This window comes from Leguminivora glycinivorella, chromosome 4, assembly GCF_023078275.1.
Source record: "Leguminivora glycinivorella isolate SPB_JAAS2020 chromosome 4, LegGlyc_1.1, whole genome shotgun sequence".
Lineage (NCBI taxonomy): Eukaryota > Metazoa > Arthropoda > Insecta > Lepidoptera > Tortricidae > Leguminivora > Leguminivora glycinivorella.
Genome location: NC_062974.1, coordinates 15,679,718 through 15,703,944, shown reverse-complemented (window position 1 = coordinate 15,703,944; position 24,227 = coordinate 15,679,718). Strand labels below are relative to the sequence as shown.

At 36.6% G+C, this 24,227-nt stretch overlaps 1 protein-coding gene across 1 annotated transcript in view; it reads right to left on the bottom strand.

Moving 5' to 3' along the window:
• The window catches only part of LOC125225229, a 45,649-nt gene extending 21,422 nt beyond the window's left edge, over positions 1 to 24,227 (bottom strand). The window contains exons 1-2 of the mRNA XM_048128838.1: positions 23,489 to 24,227; positions 23,189 to 23,374 (exon numbers count right to left, since the gene is read on the bottom strand). Of these exons, the coding sequence (XP_047984795.1) occupies positions 23,189 to 23,374; positions 23,489 to 23,593 (291 nt within the window). The 5' untranslated portion in view covers positions 23,594 to 24,227. The remainder of the gene's footprint in view (positions 1 to 23,188; positions 23,375 to 23,488) is intronic.

Genomic DNA, 24,227 nt, shown 5'->3' with positions numbered 1-24,227 from the left:
GTCATTAGTGTAGAACGGGTGCTCGACCAGCCAATTTTTTAAGCGATAGGTACTTAAAGTTCGACACACTAGGCGCTTCAACCACATATTGCGGCAATTTATTATAGACGGCAGGGTCCATCACATGTGTTAATTTGACCGTAAATTGGATTTCGCCAATTTACGGTCGATACCTACTAACTTTCCGGCATTTCGAATGTTGTACTTGGAACAAATGTTGTTAGTTTTGTCCCTGAATATATTATGTATAATAGTACAAGTACAGAAGGCTCCTTTGATGTTCACAAAATGACGCCATTCTTAATTCTTACCTATATTAACAAACGGACCGCACGCGAGCAGCCAACATTGAATTTTTCCCCTCACTAGCTCGGAAACACGTGTTTTGTCCTTTAATACCAGCGGGTAAAAACGCATTTTACCCACTAGTGAGTGGGTAAAGTAATTTGACCTTGAATAAATTCAAATGAACTGCTTTAACATTGATAAAAGTAGGTGAATCTAGTAATAAAGATCATTTACCACCTGTGGAACTACTGGAAGCAGTGATAAACGCATTTCTTGCGTTGTAGTTTCCTCGCTACAGTGAGGGGAAAAGTTTTGTGTTACACGCGGGTGCAAATGTATTTTACTTCTCGTGTGTTAAAAAACTCGCAAGTTCAGGATTCTATAAATAACTCGCAAGTTCATGATTCTTCAAATAACTATTATACAAATAACTATTATTGCGCCGCGCGAACTCGCGGCCGCTGACATGTACTTGTAGCGCAGCGATAGAATCGCGGAGTGAGCCGCCCCTGGTTTTGTATGCTGCCAAGTTCTCTCTTACATAAATGGCTACCTGCATGATAACTTTTGCAGGCAGTGTAATGAGTGTAAAGCTAGGAACATACTACGCGGACGTCCGTCGTAAATCGACCGCGACCGCGACCGAACAGTGTGCACGGAACAAAACATCCAGCGAGCCAGATTTCGAACGGACGACCATGCGCTCAAAGCCACGTCCACGTCCGTCGACCGATAGTTTGCACGGTTAAGTGTATATTCATTGTCCAGATCCCCGTCCGCGGTCGATTTACGACGGACGTCCGCGTAGTGTGTTCCTAGCTTAAGGATTCTTATTTTTTAAAGAGTTCTTTGGCCGGAGTGTCTACTGTCTACAGGTACCTGAGCAACGATCCTGACAGCTCGTTTCTGAAAGCGAAAGACCCTCTCCCATTCAGGACAACATCCCCAGACCAGACCTCCGCAACGTACTGTATTAATGAATGGACAGTGGCGAAATAGCATGTCCGGGCTACTTCTGGAGCCACAGACTTTGCAACTCGACCTAAGGCAAAGCACGCACTGCCCCGACTACCACACGGTTTATCTACTTGCTGGTCCCATTTTAAGCCCTGATCAATCTTTAAACCTAGGAAAGTAGTCGTGGATGCCTGTTCAAGTATTTTCCCATTAATTATGAACTATCAACGGCGTGGTCATGCGGCCCGAAAGATTAAAATGCACAAAGTGTAATTAAAATGTTGGCAGCCTGTATCGCAACTGGAGGACCTACGGAAGTAATTAGGACAATAGATCCTTCCTCCTTCCTCCTTCCTTCCTTCCTCCTCCTTCCTTCGGTCCTTTGAGTCGTCGGCACCCAGGCCCCTTCTAAGTACAGGTTTGTACAAGTTTCTAATGAGTCGACTCGGCAACGCACATGTGCCACTCCTTGAGTGGCAGGCGTCCATATGTAACAGTGACCGCTTTCCATCAGGCGGACCGTATGCATGTTTGCCACCTACGTGGTACAAAAAAAAATCTCGACGAATTCACCTTAAACATTAAAAACTAAATCAAAATCGATTGATTCGTTCGGGAGCTATGATGCCAGACAGACATGTCAAGCATCAAACCTATTATTATTATTATTATTATAACACTCCTTCGTTTTTGCGTTGGTGGTTAAAAACAAGAAACCTTCAAAACTATAATAAAACACAATTTTCTATGAAAATCGGTAAAGTGCGAGTCGGATTTCGACATTTCCATACAAAAAGGTCATGAGCGCCTGACGACATGTGATAGCAACGTACACTAGATTTGTACTTTAAAGATTTTGCGTATATTTTGGAAACTATAAGAGATAGAGCAAATAGACTTCAGATTTTGGTTGTCGGTGGCACAATTTTTTTGTTTTCGTATATATACACCATTTTTTGGACCTATTAGGGCAATATTATGGTCAGTGCAGTTCTAAACAGTCTTAAGCGCCTCTTTTTTAGTAGGAACTTAAGTCATTTTGGCAAATGATTAAAATTTTTAACAATTTCTAAACAGAAATGAATTTCTTTCTACCTGTCCATGGCGCTCACAAAATTTCAAAACATTTATTAAGTACTTGCAGCGGCAGTGAGTGAAAATCTCAATTTGAGTTTTTTTCTCTTAAGTCCGACTTACGCTTGACTGTAGATTTCTAATAGGTTTTCCTGTAATCTACAGGTAGAGGGCTACCTCGTGTATTTTTTTGAAAATTTTACGCTAAGTAGTTTCGGAGATAATGGTCATTTTTCTTAAATAACTTCTAAATTACCAAAATAAAAACTATAAAAAAATATATTTGAAATGCTTATAAAATGCTCTTTCATTTGATATGTATCACAATATAGTTCTCATAACTTTGATTTTTAATTTTCAATTTTACCCCCCAAAAGTGCCCCTTATGATTAAATTTCGTTTAATTTCATTTAATTATACTGCATGTCCGTCTTTGGGCCACAGGTTTACATACGTGTGCCAAATTTCAAGTAAATCGGTCCAGTAGTTTCGGAGAAATCGGCTGTGACAGAGGGACAGACAGACACGCGAGTGATCCTATAAGGGTTCCGTTTTTCCTCTTTGAGGTACGGAACCCTAAAAAAATACAGACGAATTGAAAACCCCTTCCTTTGAGATTTGGAAGGCGGTTAAAAACAAAATTTACCTATTTTGAAAAAAAAAAAAGGTTTTGAATATTTTTTCGTGAAAATGCCCGAGTATGACTACGGTACGGAGCGGGAGCGTCAACGTTTGAACTAGTTACAGGCCCAGATCTGCGCAGAACTTTTCACCAATAGGACCACAATTATGATTAATTTTTTTTTATGTATTTGTATGTTTATGTATTGTATTTTATTTTTATGTGTGTAGTATATTGTTTTGCGTAGTATAGTTTGTGCTAGATTTCCTCTAAGTCTACATTTAGTACACCTACTTGCAAGGTTAAATTTATTATTCTCCGCCTAGGTAATGTTGTCTGGAAGAGATCGCTCATTAGCGATAAGACCGCCTCTTGTTTTACCTCTTAAGTTGTTGTTTATTTATACTTGCTATGTTGTTTCGTGTATTGAGGGGTGCAATAAAGAGTATTTGTATTGTATTGTATTGTATTGTATGAATATTGATAGGTAACTTGTCACTACCTATATTATTTGCAGCATCCAAGCTTACTAGGCTGAATAGATAACACGCTCTACTATGAGATTAAATATGTTGACGACAGATGTTACATAACGCATAGATTGGATTCCAATGCTATGATCCATCTATGTTTGGTTGCCGCAATAAAACTGGTGTTCTCAGGCCTGTCGACAGCAGCGTAATGTAACCGAAGCATAAAGGTGCAACTGCAAAACTGCAGTCCATCACGTCGATGTCACGGTCACGCGCGGTTGCGTCACGCCACGCGCCGCGGCGGCAGTGGGCTCGCGGCCTTATGCTCCACTAGCCTGGCTGACCACTGAGCTGTACCCACTCCCAATTTAGGTTAGCACATTTTAGTTAACTGTACGCTGCTGCGTAGCGAATATATAAAAGTTGCTGTTTAGTGTCCACGACAAACCGTAAATCAATTTGATTTGTGTATGTTATGTTGTCGTCATAGAATGTTTATAATACATATAGTTTGTGATACAACCATAAACATACAGATGTCGTGCATACTTACTCACTGCTATGGTGCGATGATCCGAAATGGATAATGATCTCTAACTCCTAAGACCGATACACAGAGAAATTTGCATTGTGAATTTTAACAAGTTCGACTTGTTGCGGTTTATCCGTTTGAATCAGCCAAACGTATGTTTAAAACAATATGTGTCAGGTTGTTTTTATAAAATCGACTTGTTGATTCAAATATATTGCCGATTCAAATGACAAGTAGCTTGTTGTTTGAACCAAAGAGCACGTAGGCGCTATTTTAACCAAAAAACTTGTTGAACGAACATGAAAACTGGTTGTATTTTCTCTCAGTGTAGGTATGCGTTTCTGTCCAATACCGTTTTTGTCCATGTAATGCAATGTGCCTATAACGTGTCATGTCATGATATTTCAGTCTGACAGGACTCATACAATTTACATCAATGACGATAAAATAAGAAAATTTTGAAAAGAATAAAAAACTACTGGCAAATGGAAAATTTTCTTATACTCGTATTGTTTAACACGACGATGTCGACGATTTCAATATTATATTGATGGTAGCGTCGAATTTGTTATTTATCATTATCAAGCACAAGTGTGCAACTATATGATATCAACTATATCTAACAATTATATGATTTCGGTTTGTACTTGGTTTGTACAAAACAAGAAGGTTTTTTTTTTACCCACTCTCAATACCCGCCTGCAACCCACAAGAAGGTTCTTTTTTACGATTTTCATACCTATCCGTTTCACAAACACCAACGACTGCGTAGAAACTTGAAGACACTTATAGAAAACTTGGTGATTCAATCAATTGGATAAAGAGAAACCTGGATAAGAACTGTATGGATGGATGCAACTATATATTTACGATCCAAAGTGCTCACACCAGATCTGTAGCGTAGACCTATAAGAACAAACTTCACTTTTTCCAATGAACAGGTTACTACATAGTATGCCCTGGTGCAGTGGCACATAGCAAGTATCTTGATGAACCTAATAACATGCGTCTTGTAAGACTTCTTGCTTAACTTAGCATGCAAAATCCACCCATGCATACTAATGGTTTCTGGGCTCTGTGGACCTTTTTCATACAGGCAATCATATTATAATGTGCTGTGAGGTTTTACAGTTGTGGCATTGTTCTCGTGATGCGATAATGCGACATAAAATTGGATCTACATAAATAAATATACTACACATTAAACGATCTTAGGGTGTATATACATCTGTGGTCAGCTACATATATCTAAATAAGTATAGAGGGAAACAAATCTGTGCATATCAAAGTTTTTTTGTTTTTCATGAATTTTGCTAATACTCGTACTTAGTAATCTAACAGAAAATGGGAGCCTCGCCTCGAACTTAGAATTATTCTCCGAAAACTCTAAAATTACAGATTTATTTATGGCAAAATGGAATAGGTTATCATAAATTGAAGTGAAACCGAATTTTACAATATTATAAACCGTGGCCGAAGCGATAGGCAAAAAAAATGTGGTGGATGAGTGTTTGAATTGTTACCTTATTTAAAAATGATTCCGATTAAACAGTAAATAATTCCGTTACTATTGGGAAAGTATGTTATATATTTCTTAGCGAATCCCGAACCAACAGTCTTGAAACTCTACCTACAATAAAATTCTCCGGTACGGTAAGTAATGTAAGTATCTAAATAATCTTGTCTGAACAAGAATTGGAACAATAATAAATTAAGGAAAAAGGAAAATAAAAAGCATTCGTTCGTAAAAACCTACTTATTTCTCGAATGTATACATATGTGTCGCAATAAATAGCAGTTTTTGAACAAGTTTATATACAAATCATACAATATTTTATGCAACCGTTGCTTAATAGAGGTAAAAAACGGCAATTGGCGTGCGTGACAATTTAAGGCGAAGCCCAACTTTGACTAATTTATTAAAAACCCACGAGTATTTTTTTGAATCAGTAACACTTTCGAAACCGGGCTCTACGCGGCGCTACGACATTTTCGCTACATACGGGGAAACCCATGTAATCGGCTACGCTTCTACGAGCGGTGTGCCCGACAGTCGGGTTCTTGGTAGCGAAAGTGTTAAACAACGTTGCACACGATACTTTTTCTACAAAAATGCATATTTAACTTGATACTTGAATTGCTTAGTTTTTTAAATAAATTTACAAATAATAAATACGCTATTTGTTGACTGGTTTTTATAACAGTAAATATATACTCGTAATTATTATAGCAGGAAGCAATGTCAGATAAAAAACGAAGCGAAGCAAGTAGCGGTTATGGTTCACGGACCCAATGAATTCAATGATTATTACATGCGGTTCTTCATTAGTTCCTATTATGTTATTCGTATGCAGTAACTAATCATATTTTAAATAAATATAAATGCGGAAGTGTATTTTACTCGTATTACCCAATTTACAAAGAAGTTTAAATTATCTTTTTGACATATTTGGAGCCTTAACACATGATAGTTAGATTATATAGTCTGTCACTGTCACACCTAGTTATCTACATATAAAGAAAAAGAGCACACAATCTCGTATTCAGCCCCCGTGGGGTTTAATAGTGGCAGATAGTTGATACGTGATTGGATCGATTTACACCCTCACATTTTTTATGTGCCGACGGAACACCGTTGCTATCACGTCGATTCCAATATTTCAAATACGTCGTGAATTTTGTAAGTACTCAGGCTGGAGAGAGTTATAGACACGAGTTTACAAAATCCTTACCTCCTGACTCTCCTGAGTTACTACACACAATGTTTTTCATAATATTTGAGAGGAAAACACAGAGAAAAATCATAAGGTAAAACCTTCAACGAATGGCGGTGTTGTACTGCTCGTTGCTATGGCAACGCGGTCAAGCGCAAATCGAGATGGCCGTCACAATTTCCCGTCAGGTTGCAAATTATAACGATTTATCTACGTGAAATTTACAAAATAAATGTAAAACACTCTGAAATAATTGTAAAACATAAATAAAATGCATTTTTCATACCGTATAATATTTTCTTATAGCTTAATAGTCAAATTATATAATATTGTCTTCGGTTACCGCGATAGTTACTCATGAAATAAAACTATGGAAACGGATTAAATCGCGTATAATGAATTTAAAATACATCCCGACGTTTCGAACTCTTTACAGCGTTCGTGGTCAACGGGTGACTGAGGAAAAATTAAAATGTGCAAAAGCTACCCACTTACAAGAAATATTAACGAAACCATGACCACAAATAATATAGATTTCTAAGGCAGGTTCACACACTATTAATAAAGCTAGTTATACAATATTCAAAAAATTTTACCATTGCTCTGTTAAAAAATAATTAACCAATTAATCTACACAAAATTGACAAAGAAACAAACTGCAAATGTCCAACACCATACAACACAAATGCCTCACAGCCTTCGTCGTGCTTGTTCCATTATCAGATGTACTACTGGATCCCAAGCCGGTGGTAAAGTAAAGCCATCCTCTCTATTAAAGTTTGGATATTTCTTGATCTCAATGGCCTCTCGCAACATTCTGGGTATATATCGCTTCTCCTTAGCGAGAACCAGAGGCTTGTCAAACTTTATAGCATGATTGACTTTATCCATGACATGTTCAGAGACTGCAGACCTTTGCCGACGGTGCTTGACATCCGCTATGTGTTCCTTCACCCGTGTGGAAATGCTTCGTTTCGTCTGTCCCACATATGACAGGCCGCACTCACAGTCTAGCCTGTACACTCCCGCGCTTTGTAGAGGAGTTTGACATTTCACAGGCCTCAGGAATTGGGACATCTTCTTCATAGGCTTGAAATAAGTTTTAATAGAAGCCCGTTTCAAGATGTGGCTGATCCTATCTGTGACCCCTCTAACAAAAGGGAGAATTGCAGGCCGGCGCTCGACTGTAGGGATCTTCAAACGGGCCTTCTGCTTGACACGCGGTATCTTGAGCTCGTTCGCCAACAGCGCCTGCCTGGCATGTCGAAGCTCCGCGGTCAAATGTTGGTCGTCACATATCCTTTGGGCTCTCTGAAACAAAGATTTGCCTACAGTAGCTAGTTGACTAGCAGTTGCTAGTAGCGATTTAATCCGTTTCCATAGTTTTATTTCATGAGTCAAATTATAGTTGTGCAAAAGAAAATCCTTGGCTGATTGAAACATCCTTTGCCTGAAGTATTGTACGGATTGTATTAATTTTTAATACTAAATCCATTACTCCCTTGGGAATAAAACAGTACATTATTCTTCAGTACACGTAGGCGCAATGACACCTTTAAACAGCAAATGTGATGAAAAAGTGGTAACATCGTAGTGTCGTTCATAATAACTCAATACCTTTGCAAGAAAGCCAAGAAAACGGGACGATGATGCCACTTTTTAATTTCTGTTTAAGTAGATTTTTTTCGGGCTGTAAGGTAACGGATCCAATCATGGACAGTTTAAGAAAAAAATTCGCCTGTTTTTGATATTTCACTCATAAATGTAAAAATTCTACCGCTAAGCGTGTTAAATATTGAATGTCCTATCCTTCCTTTACATTTCAAGCGTATTGCAGAATAAATACTCCTATTAGTTTCTTCCTACTTAACAAATTAAAACTAGGTGTTTTTTCTCCAATTATGGACGGCAGTTCTCCAGTAATGGATCTCCCATTATGGACAGTGAAATAAGTTTAAAATTTTACTTTTAAAGCCAATTGATACTTAATTAGTCAATTATATATACCCCAAATAAAATTTGTTTGTATTATTTTAACATAGGATTGTATCTTGTAAATTGTTCCTTGTCCATCATAGGAGGTAGGCAGTTTTTGGGTTCCAGTAATGGACACTCGCAAAATAACGCTATTTCTTTATATCTTTGGAGCAACAAACTAGTATGTTTTATACCTTATCTCATGCTTGATGCAGTAAGTAAAACGCATTCAAGTTTACACCGATTATTATTTTTTTATTATTTTATACATGAACTCAACTCTCTTAGCAACATTACTAAGAATTCGTCTTGATATTTTTTTCAGTAAACTGATGAATTTTATCTTGTCGCCAAATCCTTCAGAAATAACCGAATTAATTGAAACTTCAAAATGAAACAGCTCTACAACTCTAGTTGATGGTACATAGCCGTCAGTTTTTAGAAACTAATTTTAGACACTTATTTTTAAGGATTTGTGTTTTTTTGTCCATAATGGCATCACCGTCCATTATGGGGTATTTCACCTTACGTAAATTTTTAGAGTTAGAGGAAATCATACGTGTATTTTGTACCTAAATGTACCTGTTTTACAGTAATGTAAATACGATATAATTGTTACATTTATGTAATTATTTTAAAAAGTAACATTTTCTTTGTAAAATCTAAATGCTAAAAAAATGAGAAGTTGTACCTAATGCCTGTAATAGACGAGAAAATAACACGTTCATAAATTGTAATTTGACCTAACTGTATACAGCTATGTTTATTTTCCTGTTCTTATAATATAATACCTATTACTCATTTGAGGAAATTAGTTGTCTTTGTTTTTATTGTTTTTTACAAGTTTATTTTTTCAGTTACGAGTTATTCTATTTAAGTATCATGAAAAATTTAATTTGTACCACCAATCAAATTATTCTAACATTTAGTTATACCTAATGTAAAATACCCTATAATGGACGGTGATGCCATTATGGACAAAAAAAAACACAAATCCTTAAAAATAAATATCTAAAAACTGACGGCATTGTACCATAAACATAAACAAGAGTCATAGAGCTGCTTAATTTTGAAATTTTCTTAATTCGGTCATTTCTGAAGGATTTGGCGGCAAGATAAAAGTGATCAGTTTAAGTACTGAAAAAATATCAGGACGAATTTTCTTAGTAATGTTACTAAGAGAGTTGAGTTCATGAATAAAATAATAAATAAATAATACTCGGTGTAAACTTGAATGAGTTTTACTTACTGCATTAACCTTGAGATAAAGTATAAAACATACTAGTTTTTTACTCCAAAGATATAAAGAAATAGTGTTATTTTGCGATTTGTTAACTATGAGGAAACCAATAGCAGTATCTATTCTGCAATACACTTGAAATGTAAAAGAAGGATAGGATATTCAAGTTTTAACACGCTGAGCGGTAGAATTTTTACATGTATCAGTGAAATATCAAAAATAGGCAAAATTTTATCTTAAACTGTCCATGATTGGGTCCGTCACCGTTATAATAAATAATTATTATTATTCGGATGTCAATAAAATATCTCTATCTCTATTGATATAAATTAACATACATTAACAGTGATTAAGAAATCGTCAAGAGATTTTTTTATAAAAGTAGGTATATTGCTAGTATTTGAATTGTACATAAATATGCATAATATATCATTGGTCAAATGAAAAACCAGCGGCAGATTTATGTTGTAAAACTTGTAAAATGTATTTTTGTTACGAATAAATGAGAGTTATGATGTAGAGTAGAGTAGATCCATTCATAAAGTCTCGTAAATAATATAGGTACATAATTACATGTATGTCAAGTGTTGTGTCATATATAATAAGTATTGTGTATGTATATCTATCGAAAACGAGGTCAGTTCCAAAGTTAGATCTCTTTATCTATTGACATTTTGAATATTTGCTCAGTATGCGGCAGTAGCTGGTTGCCTGTCTAAATAGTGTTATCGAAGTTAAAGACTAGCTCAAACCAACAGCAATGGCGGGCCGGCAATTGACCCTAATATCTGTTGACAACGAATTATCGCTACTCGACATTTCGAGTACATCACACGCCTCGAAATTGTTAACAAGGGCTTTCATAGATTACGATACGAGTTTCAAAATAGAGTGACAAAGAGTTTGTTGGGTGTTTTTGAAAGTTTGGGAAATTATTTGAAGTTGACGCTTTGCAGTAATAGGTTAGATGCTTATTTTCAAATAAACGTAAGTCCAAAATATGTAACACTATATTTTTGTTTGAGAAGTTATTCGTATAAAGATACGATCAAATCGTTCTTACAGTAAGCAACAAACTGGGATTTTGACGAGACTTTGACGACATACGATATGAGATGAGTCATTAATATTATCTGTGAGTCAAAATGTTTTCTATTTTTCTATCAAGGAGGAATAATAAGTGCTGCTAAGGTTTTTTTTAATCTGCCTCCGTAGCTCAGTTTTTCAGAGCTATTGGGTTGGAGTATGTTCAGAGCTTTTCTCCCAAATACGTTACGGCTCGAGTCCTGCCAGAAATGTAAATATTTTCATTCATAAAAAAATGTACACCATCCCAAATCGAGATAAGAGATATTCACAACCACAGCATTTTTTAGAATGTCCGTTAGATAATTTCATTGGTACCTGTTGGAGAGTAAAGAGATAGGGGTAGGGGCCGGGCCGGTTGAGACGGAAGTCGGCACGTTTATCTGGCCGGGTGGCTATCGCAGGAAGTCCTTGCCTCCACTGGGCCAGCTATCAATAGCTGCGATTAAACTGTATGCAAGAAATAATTGCCTGCTTCTATCGGATAAAGTCTTTGCAACTGTTGCGGGTTATGAGCTTGTTTTATATCGATAATAACTGTGGCTGTTTTACACAGTTATTCCTGTATTTATTTACTATTTACCTTTGATATCATATCAGGAACAAATTCTGCCTAAACGTAATTGGAAAAATTTGCCTTATTGCGGACAATTGAACATGCAGACAGATACAGGCGACTTGATGGTTTTTAAGGTGTTGATAGTTCATATAGTCCGTTCGTTTGTTTGTTACCCATAATCTACCCGTATGCATTCATTTTGAGTTTGAATTTTGGGTTTCTTTTCATATGGGAAACGAAAGTAACGCAACCATTAGTAAGCGAAGTGAAACCACACAATGAGTTGATACGTAAGACGTTCAAAGCATGCCTATCATCATTTGCTTGCCCTTATCCCATTCACTTGGGGTCAGCGCAACATGTGTTTTTCTTCCATATCGTTCGTCATCTCATAATTCTCATGAAACATTTAATTGCGTTCGCTTCATATCAATTTAACTCTTACACAGTCTATCCACGTTTCTTGGTTTTACTTCCCTCCACATTCATTTGTTCCTTTCCCATCATCATGAGGAATGAGGAAGTTAAAAATCGCGCGCGTTTTGTTTACTATCCGAGCTCCGAAAAGTTATCGCAGCTGACGTAGCTTAACATTGCAATGACCCGTTCAATCAGCGAAACAGCAGTTCAGCAAGGTCAGTTGATTATTAATGATATCCATGGCGATGATCTACTGACCTCATTACTGCGCAGAATTGATTCGTTCGGAAATGTTGCGCGAGTACCAGCGGAGCGTAGCGATTAGTATATTATTTTTGTATATACTACGTCGGTGGCAAACAAGCATACGGTCCGCCTGATGGAAAGCGGTCTTCGTAACCTATGAACGCCTGCAACTCATGCGCGTTGCCAACCCATTAGAAGCTTGTACACTCCCTTTTGCTGTGTTAAGTACACAGCAAAAAAGAGTGTACAAGTTCCAAGGAGGGTTCGGGTTGTCGACGACTCAAAGGACAATAGACGGAACAAATTAATTCCGTAGATCCTTCCGTCACCAGCACACCGCACCCTCGTCGATGATTGAAGAATAAGGTCTACAAGTCTACACACAACATCTAAGTGCTGTAACTATAACTCCACCTCCTGATTTGCTGATATTACAAAAGTTGTGAATGATCAATAAAAGTCTATGTCTCTGTCAAACTTATACGTTTTGCGCAGCGTAAAATATTTGATGTTGTCCATATGCGTGTGCGTGAACAAGTCAGTCGCTTGCGGCATAATACACGTATGTATTTATTTTTTCAGTACAGATGGTGTTTTTTTACGCACTAGTGCGAGATATGGTTCATTTCTTGTCAGGTCGAAACTTCGGAGGGCCATCTGTACTGAAAAACGTCGTACGATACACGTGCGAAAAGGAAATTCGTAACTCGTGTAGATTTAAATTTAAAACACTCCCTCATGTTTTAATCTATCGCCACTCGTTTCGAAGTTCCTCTTTTTCGCACTTGTATCGTAATGTACTCATTTTATTTTTTTTTTTTTTTTTTTTTTTTTATGGGATAGGAGGCAAACGAGCACACAGCTTATCAAAAATATGTCCCATAGCACTTTATGTCGGCGGAATAAGGTCTCGGTACATATTTTTGAGCGGATAAAATCGATACGTATTTTTGCACTTGACTGTACTATTTTATTTTGGTTACGGCGCGCACAGTTTTTGGGTTAGGATCTTAGGATCCTATTTGTCTCCATGTTTTCTCTTAGTCGCCTTATACGACACCCAATGGGACGAAATGGGGTGGTAAAACTATTTATTGTGTCGACACCACAGGGCACTACGTGGTATACTCCTATTTTTCGGGCTCTAATCAGGCTTCCACACATATCGTTATCCTCACATGTTTCGTTGGTATGGTAGCGATCTATTTCGGAGGGAGTCAAACACTAACGAGGGGTCAGATGGTTGCTATGATTTATAATGATCGCCCAGTAAACAGGACGGCGGTTTATCGCGCCGACCCGCCGGCTCTTCACCCCGGCGAGCGCTGCACCTCCGCGTGTGTCAATCGCTTACAGAACATGCGGGTAGTGAACCAGTGGCCGTATCATGGTCGTGCTTTTGTCACTTTTCATATCATGCGTCACTTTCGCACTTACATACTTGTTAGAGCGTGACAGACATGGTGACAAATGATAGACAGCCGTTCATGAACTGTCCAGCCCTGCATTATGTAGTAGGGAAGTCAAGTAGTGGTCTACTTATTGGACAAGTAACAGAGTCTTTACCAGCTAAGTATCCAGTGGCAGTGTGCAGAAATGTCTTTGTTATTGTCAAATTAATGAAAATCTGTGCCGTGTTGCCGTCATGACTTAATAAAGACACTTTGTTGCTAGCCTGTGTTGCTAGATGAGTCACAAAATGTCCCCTAAACATAAAGGCCCCTACATTTAACGACTCTCCTATTACCAAACAGATTCTATCAGGGATGATTACGTGCGTTCAAATTGACCTTTGTTTATCAAACTTCGAAAAGACGAATTCTATGTGTAAATAAACAGTCTTCTTCGGTACATACATATCTGTAATCTGTATCTACTGATTTCACATTGTCACCTATCTAGTAATCATACATCACTACAAAATATGGATCCCTTGTTATTACCTTGTTATTCCGTGTTACTTTCTATTTGAAAATACTTCTTCTGTAAGCGTTTACAATAACAGTCCATTGCTCTCAGTTGAGTAACGTCCCAAGTGATTAAACGGATCTAACACTATTGCGATTGTCTTCCACAGCTTCACAGTGATTGCTGGCTCCTTGAGTACACGTGGTCCACGCGTCATCTTGCCGCTATGCAGGCTCGTAGTAACAGGAACCGAATGAGCTTTTAATTAGGCCAGAGTGGTACAATTATGTATTAAATATATATGTCACTCTGTGTCTCTTACTATGATGGCTATCCCAAATTGGGTAGGTGTGGATACCACTTCGAAACTTTACATTTTGAGCTTATCTAGATGGATGTAATATACCAAACAGTAGTTTTAAAGAACTGTCTCGGTTGGTACTACGGTAGGCACTATTATACAAAAGAATTTAAGCGTTTTGTGGCTTATGTCTTTGTTGTATTAGGTACTTATAATATCATTTACACTTGCTTTTTGCTAATAAATGTAAAGCCATTCACAAAGCTATATCATTCACCTTACTCAAGCCATGTATTAAAAAGCGTTTCCAGAAAGCAAAAAGCAATATAAACCATGTACTCTGTTCTTACCGGGATTCGGGATCTACGGGCTTACAGCTAGGGTTAACAGTAATGATTGTAATGAAACTTAATCGATGTCATCATTTGTTTAATTGATAACTAAATGAACGTAATAAATGGTCTAAATCTAAATAAATGGCTTTTGCAAACGATCATTAAATTATTTCGCAGTACATTGATCTTATCATGAAGCCAGTCAACCGAGACGGATTAAATAACAACGTTGGATCGGCCTGTTGCTAGCTTAAGGTGATGTTCGTATATGTTGACTGCGTTATTACGAACTTATTGAACTGATGGCCTTAGGTTGGAATCCCGGTAAGGGCATTTGTTTCAGTGATGGTTGAGCACAGATATTTTTTTCCTGACTCATGGAAATTTTCTTTATCTTTTATTGGTATTTATTACAGGTATCGTTGTTTGGGTGGCACCTAATCGACGCCTTCTTGAGCTTACCGTGAGACTCAATTAACGTGTGTAAGATTGTCCTATAATATTATTATTATTTATTTATGCTGTGATGTGATGCTGATTTCGCTGTTTTATTGTTAGGTTTTTGGATACTAAGATTACTCATGTTTGCCGCTGTTTTACTGCCTTGAGTATAACGTATTACGTTCAATTCTTCAATTATTTTAACCAGAAAATTGACAGATTACAGCATCGGCTATTCGGCAACAAGTGCAACAACATCGAATTCAACTTACAAAACCGGCCAAGAGCGTGTCGGGCCACGCTCAGTGTAGGGTTCCGTACTTTTCCGTATTTTTCTCAAAAACCACTGAACCTATCAAGTTCAAAACCATTTTTTAACCGTCGCCTCATATCTCAAGAAGGAAGGTTATCAAGTCGTCTGTATGTTTTTTTATTTTTTTATTTTTTATGTTTGTTCCTCGATATCTCCGTCGTTACTGGACCGATTTTGAAAATTTTTTTTTTGATTGAATGTATATGCATACAGATTGGTCCCATTTTTCTCAGAACCCAGTTCTGATGATGGAATCCTGGAGAAATCGAGGGAAATCCTCAAATCTGAAAGGCATATATATGGTGATTTTTGTGTTTTTAAAGGAACAGCATGCATTTAGGTACGGAACAGTGACATTTGGTGCAGTGGAACTGCTGATGATGGCCAGAACGGAACTCTTCAAATCTGAACGGCACGCTTATAGTGACTTTGGTATTTTTATACGAACAGCATGCACTTTCGTCCAGAACAGTGACATTTGGTGCAGTGGAATTTCTGATGATGGTCAGAACCGAACTCCTCAAATCTGAACGGCACGCTTATAGTGACTTTGCCATTTTTATAAGAACAGCATGCACTTTCGTCCAGAACAGTGACATTTGGTGCAGTGGATTTCTGATGATGGTCAGAACCGAACTCCTCAAATCTGAACGGCACGCTTATAGTGACTTTGGTATTTTTATAAGAACAGCATGCACTTTCATCCAGAACAGTGACATTTGGTGCAGTGGAACTGCTGATGATGGCCAGAACCAAACTCCTCAAACCTGAACGTCACACTCATAGTGACTTTGGTATTTTTGTAAGAAAAGCATGCATTTAAGTTCAGAACAGTGACATTTATTTAGTTATGTTTGTTAAGCATAAGTTTTGAAGTCAAAGTTTGTCAAGCTTCGATTTCTTATAATATAATCGGATTCATGAGGAATTGAGGAAACTCCTCAAACCTTAACGTTATACGTATATTCATTTGTGTTGCCATCTAATAATTAAAGCATTAAAAGCAGTTTTAAAAAATACTTACACATTTCTACATAATCCAACATTCGCAAGTAGCTTTCACCAGAACCCGAAAGGCGACGGTTTTTTTTTCTTAAAAATTATTTAAACATAATATGGTTCAAAAGTTAGAGGGGGACACACCTTTTTTTCCTTTAGGAGCGATTATTTCCGAAAATATTAATATTATCAAAAAACGATTTTGAGAAGAGAAAAGAAACCCTTATTCATTTTTAAAGACCTATCCAACAATATATCACACGGGGTTGGAATGAAAAAAAAATCAGTCCTCACTTTACGTGTAGGGTGTAGGGTAGGGTTTTACGTAGGGTTTTTTAGGGTGGGGGGGGGGGGGGGGGGTTTACCCTAAAAAAAAACATTTTTTTCCACTTTTTATTTTGCCACTTTGTCGGCGTGATTGATATACATATTGGTACCAAATTTCAGCTATCTAGTGCTAACGGTCACTGAGATTATCCGCGGACGGACGGACATGGCGAAACTATAAGGGTTCCTAGTTGACTACGGAACCCTAAAAATGGATTTGTAAGTTTTTTTATTAGCAAAAGAATATTTTAAATTCTATACATAGTATAATGCACTTATGAGTAAGTATTTGTATGTAGATACCTACATATGTATAGGGTAGGTACATATATGAGATACTTTAAACAATGTGTAATTTACAAATGTAGGTATTTAGGCAATTATTGTTTGATCACGTATCTGCGGTCAGCATATCGCTTCCTGCGCCCAAGTCCAACAGAAATAACTCACAATTACAGTGAAAGTTATTACAAATTAATAAACATAACGCTCACAATCGCAGCACAAAAGAGTGATTTACTGTAGCGATATTTGCGGCGCTGGAGTTGTTATCAACGGTTGATTAATGCTTCCACACGCGTGTGACACTACTTGCAGGTGATCACGCACCTCACACTCCGCACTGTCGATTCGATTTTTTTATTACTATTCAATACGTTTAATTTATTGCTTGGTGTGTGTAAAATGGCCATAAGTATAAAGTACCTAGTACCTACATGTCTTAACACAACTATGTGCAATTGTGCACTTAGGTATTCCAAGAATGTGATGCAGTTACGATTTTATTAGCCTGTTTTAGTATACCACTGCTGGACAAAGGCTTCCCCTCTTTTCCTCTACTCAACCCTATCGCTTGCACTTTCCCGTCAATTCGCATTTTTTTTAGTCGTCGCACCATCTCCTTTTCGATCTGATACAACTGACATTTAGTTGTAGGTAGCTCAATTTTTTTTTATTCATAAGGTACACATAACAGACAACATTCAATACATTATTATAGCAGCTATAAGTTACAGGTTTAAAATAAAAATGCCGTCCAAAAAAATATAAATGAGTATTAAAACCTATGCTAAAATTACAAATCAATCTTATTAGTATTTATAATTTCTAGATACTGGGGGACTAACAAATAAAAATCGTAGGTATATCAATAAACGTGAACTAAAAATATTGAGTGGCAGGTTCTACGAAGTCACATCAATAGTTCCATAAATTATTTAGGTACCATTTAAGTTTCGTTTACCATTTTTGATGAATCGGCGGTCAAGTTCTATTTATTGTATCAATGCTCAATGGTGACCTCAATTCGCTATCTAATATTACAGTAGTCTGTGATCCGTAGGTACTTCCAGGGTAATGGCTCTGATACGAAAGTAATATATTATTTATTGCGTGATCGTGTGTTGTTTTAAATGCGATCTGAACCGGTCATTTTGATATATGATACGCAGGGACCTATAATTAGACCGTTTGTAAGCAGCCAGACCAATCGGATGGACCCAACCATCCGCCAGACCGACTTAAAGTTTCGATATGAGCATTAGTAGAATTAAAATATTCCGGGTCTATAAAAGCTAAAAACTTGAATTTTCTACATTAAGCTACGTGTGTATTGTATACTTGACGTAATAAGCGACTTTCAAAAATTTTACTTCTAAGGAAATAAAAAAATGAAAGTTTATATGTGGTGCAAGATTAATTTTAAGCTATGAATTTTATTTACACTGCGTAAGTAAGTACTATCAGCCGAAAAAGTGCATGGAGAGCCTAAGGGTCAATTTTGCATATCAACGTCTGTAGCAAGAATGGAGTAGTGTATAGATAGAAAACTAGATGGCGTTGAAAGCAAGAATGGAGTAGTGTATAGATAGAAAATTAGATGGCGTTGTTGACCAAAAAAGGTTAATGTAGGTGAATTTGCTAATAAATAAAGAAATTCATTAAATTATTACGAGTTTTTATGTTCATTGTCGTTTAAAATACATTTTTTTATATTTTAATTTCAAACGAATGTCACTTAGTCACCGTGGGTAAAACCACATTAGGGAGAGGTAGAAATCGTTTATAAATTTTTGTTATGAGTTTTTCTAAATATGCCTTTGTCTTTAAATACTACTAAGTTAATCGTCTAGTGGCGGTGGCACCCTCATTAGTGCGTTTTCACATTGTCCAATCCGATATCGGATGTAGGACCGATATTCCATACCTTCCGACGTCCGATATCGGATCGGATGATGTAAACTGCAGAGAAATTAAACCCTAAAGATCATCGGTCGACGGCGAGCGCGTCACGTGATGTGTGCTTGCCCGAGCCGGTTCTCCCTCACCGTGCCTCCCCCCCCGCCCGCACCAACCAATTACTTTTCTAGCAACCGTCGTTTCTGGATACATATTTGCTCGTTTTTAATTTTATAATATTTTGTCGGCTTCCAGCCAAACATCATACAAAAAGACATCACACTTAGCGCCATTGCCAGGATTTGAACTCGGAACACCAAGCGCCCGACCCTTCGTATAACCAGTGCTCTGTTCCCCTAGGCTACCAGTTGAGTTGACAACCTTGTCGAAAATTTGCCTTGCATTACTTCAATGCAATCCGTAATCTATGTCGTCTCAGTGGCCTGTTCTCAAACTCTTCTAATGACTACAGGATAAGGTTGAAATTGGCATAATAATTTAAATGTTAATGTTATTCTTCCGAAATTTTTTATACTAAAGTCGCCGTCAATAGAACTTGTGAACAATTTAAACAAACCTTGTAGTCAAAATGTCTTTAATTTTCATTCTAACTCATCAGATACTGGCTAAATCCATGTGTTATTTAATCAATTCATATCACATTATGTTCCTCAACCTTCAAAGCAATAAAATTGTGCTAGAATATTGATATTTTATAGAATGGTTTGTTTACATTGTTGACAATTTCTATTGACGGCGATTTTACCGCGATTTTACTTCAGAAAAGTATCTCTTGATTTTTCGTGTTTTTATTACTTGCTGGTTAAGGTTGAGATTAAAATAATTTACTTATTTATTGTCTTATTTACTACACTCTAGTTTAGGGGAAATATTATTATTACTTTTCAAGTCATTACATTACTAACTATTGGAAGTATATGGAAAAAAAAATCAAGTTTCCTTTATTAACGAGTATCCCTGTCTTAATGCTCCACCTGCCCCTCTAGCACAACTTGCCTTGTCGCGCGCGAGTCCATACTTGAAGTCGCGCTTTATGTATGGACTCGCGCGCGACAAGGCAAGTTGTGCTAAAGGGTCTGATCTCACATAGGTATTAATTCTAATGTGTGTAAACAAAGTTATCAGACATTGTGATACCTATCAGGGAAAGATTTCTATATTTTTTTTTGTAGAATAGTTATAGTATATGTTGGTTCTTTCTCAGTGAGTTACTGAGACATCCCAGTTTAAATAGCTGTAAAATAATAATGTTTTAAAAAGTATATAATAAAGTTTATATTATACGTTTATATAAACAAGGTTTTCTATTTTAGTTTGTTAGTAAATTAACTATAGTTCGTTTCAAACCTCGGGTAGTTCCATATAACGGGAAAATTTAAGTTACCAATTATTGCATGACACTTCAGGTATTTTTTATTATTTTTTATGTCTATGATTAAAGTTATTAACTTATATAGGTAATATGAGCATTATACAATATTAGCTTTTGCCCGCGGCTTCGCTCGAGTTAAATTTGGAAATTGCGAAATGCTCCATACTTAATCCATTTTAGGGAAGAGACCGGGGTTGGAAATACACGAAAAGTAGCCTATGTCACTCTGCAATCTGCAACCCTTCAACTATCCGTTCCATTTTACCGTGAAAAGCGGAAAAACAAACAGAGACATACACACCTTCCCATTTATAATATTAGTAGGTATGGATGGTATATCGTTAATACGATCATTTAATTTACTTCATAAAAATCATAAAATTTTTCACCACACCAACACGAACAAAATACTGACTATAAAACATCAATTTAAATCAAATCCAGCAATCTATTCAATATTTATGATTTAAAAATAATTATTTGTAGGTAAATTCTACCAGCCAGCTCAAGGCATCAAGTTAAAATTTGTATGAAATTACTTTGCACTCTTGTGGATAAAATGCAATTTTGCTATCCGTTATCCAAGAGTGCAAAGTAATTTCATACAAATTTTAACTTGATGTCTTGCCTTAGAATTTACCTAAAAATGATGATTTTGAATCCTAAATATTGAATAAATTGATGGATTTGATTTAGTTTGATGTGGTGGTGTGGTGAAAAATTTTGTGTTTCACTCGGTGGCAAAGTTTGTTTAACCTTCGTGCCTTGAAACCCTCGCAACGCTCAAGATTCCACTTTTTGAACCTCTCGCTACGCTCGCGGTTCAATATTGGAATCTTTCGCTTGCTCGGGTATCAATATTGGCACGTGCGGTTAAACAACAACTTTGCCCCCTTGGCAAAGTTGGATTCCAATATTAAAACAAAAAACAAATAACTATTACACATATATATAAACAACCAGAAATAACTAAACGCTGTTGTTTTCATTATTGTATTTATTTTCATTTATTTTTTACTAATACCTGGAGGGCGATTTTTGAATCTCGCATACGGGATTTTGTCACTAAAATACCGGTTGAAAACGGTGACTTGTTTATTATTTTCAGTGACAATTTTCTGAATTCGAACGCGTGAGACTCAAAAATCGGCCCGCTGGTCACGATAATGTTCACTTTTATAATTGCCTAAAACCTTATACAAAGTATTAAAAAAGACGACAACGGCAAAATAAGGTATACAGCATTATCTTCAGAGAATAACTGCAATTACACATTTTATTTTACCCTAAAAGTTCAATTATCTTAAAAACAAGATATATTAAGTTATTTATTTACTTCTAAATAACAGCCTAGATTAATAATCTAATACCTCGGGTGTTGACATGTGTAAATAAATTACAAATATCTTTCTAATATGTATAAAATTTCCACCATTTAACCTTACTGTTTGAGCAGTGGTTTAAAACTTTATTTTGGGTGTTAACTATATTATTAACCGCTATTTTTATAACATATTAAATGGTCTAATTTACAGCCGGATGGCAAATTACCCAACATTTTATTAAGGTTTAGGCTTAAGTTGCATTTCCGATCGGAAAAGGATTGAAGCCTCACCCCAATTAAAAATGTAGGTATTGTAGGTAATATGTGAAATAAAGGAGAACTAAGATTGTTAATTTTTCATTATTTCCAGCATAAATAAATTTTAGTGAATGAATCACATTAAACATAAATTTAAAAAAGCACCTTTATAAATCCTTTCACCTGTACGGTAAAACGAGAGTGGATTACAGGACTGGTAGGCAATTACCTACTTAATTACCACTTATTAATAAATTGTGTCAAGTTTGAAATTATTATCACTAATTCCAATATAGTCTTGTTATCAAATAATCAAAAGTAATATTTTTTACTTACGTGTTCAATAGAACAAAAATGTAATTTTAACATATTAAGTATAGGCATATAAAGTGAGGGCTTATATTATAATGTTATTTATACACTTATTTGACACACACTGTTGCATCGATTAACAGTCTTTGTTATACCTACAGGCTTGACCTGGCCAAATGATTATGTCACTAATATTTGGTATAACCCCCTTCCTTGTCAATTACATCTTGCAAACGGGAACGCATAGATGCGACAAGATTTTGACAAAAATCTGACCCGCGAATGTTTTCCCATATTTGCAAACAATGAGCTTCTAATGCTTCGGGGGTTCGCTCATTGACGTTATCCCAGCGCTGGACCATAACACCCCAGACATTCTCAATTGGATTTAAATCGGGCGACCTAGCAGGCCACGGAATAACTTTTACTTCATTTTTATTTTGCTCCAACCACCACTTCACAGTATGCGTATTATGAATAGGGCAATTGTCCTGCACTAACGTTATCTGTGTCATTTCGTCTTCAGGATATACGTTTCGAACAGTAGGTAATAACGTTTCCTCTAGCACTTCCACATATGTTTCGCTATTCGCTCGATTGGGAATCCTGACGAGCTCCCCCGGCCCTGCTGCACTCATCCAGCCCCACATGTTCACCGAAATACGGCCCGACTCCATGTTAGGCACGACATTGTTGGTATCGTACCGAGTATTATTTCTGCGCCATAAATGAAGACGGCCATGTTGACTTGATCTGAAAGACTTTTCGTCAGTGAAGATAACATTACTCCAGTCGTAGTCTAAGTGATCCTTCGCAAATTGTAATCTTGCCGTTTTGTGTCTGTCTGTGAGAAGAGGCTTAACAGCAGGCCTGCGATTGTGCAAGCCTTCACTGTGAAGAACTCGACGAACCGTGTCCGCACAGGTGCCAAATAAACGGGCATAGTGGCTTGTCGGTTTGAAACCATTTTCCTCATATTCCCTCACCATAAGCTGACGTTGTGAGGGGTCTATAAGGCTCGGTCTGCCAGACCTCTGGCGGTGTGACAGCGACCCTTCCATTTGGAAACGTTGTATCCACAAACTAGCAGTTTTCCACTGTAACAATTTATAAACACGTAATTAAACATAAATTATAACCATATTTTGTCTAGCATTCCAACTTATTTATTGTCTAAAACCAATTGGTAAGGAAATAATAAAACTACTTACATTCACACCGGTTTCTCTAGCTATCTCTGAAATGTTTCTCCCTTCTTCGTGCAACGCAATTATTTGCGATCTTTTGACTACGTCAATATTATTATGCGAACTCATAGTTAAATAAAAAAAGGCACAAAGAAAGCAAAGAACAGGATACCCAGACACAGAAATGAACTGAATGAGTTATACGTGAATTGTAAGGTAGGTAATTAGTAAAGACTCGAATAAGACGGAAATGTCTATCTACCCTCAGTACCCTTACAAGTTGTTTTTCTTAATACAAAAAGTAATGAAATGTATCGAAAAACTTATAGTTATAAAAAATATTATTTGAATTAATTTGAATTATAATAAAATTAAATTATCATCATGCTGTAACTTAAGTTTTACTTCATTGCATAGAATTGTTCTTATTTGCCCTCTCTCTTCCACTCATAGCAAGTCGAGCATCGTGCTGTTGCGGACAAAGTTCGTATTTGTTGATGTTGACACAACCAGGGACTAATTTCGTAGGCTTTTTCAATTGGTCATTTGGTGTGGAGGTTCGATGCATGGATAGCTATGCAGGAGGTTCCCAGTTCGAATCCTAGCCGGCGACTATGGAAATTTGTGTTTTGGAATTATTTTAAATTCTGAATGGTTGGTGATGTAAAATGATGGCAGATGTTAAGAATAATTAGTAATTACTTTCCAACGAAAAAATACCAAAAACTACAAAAAGTAAAAATAAATATAAAATTGAACGAAC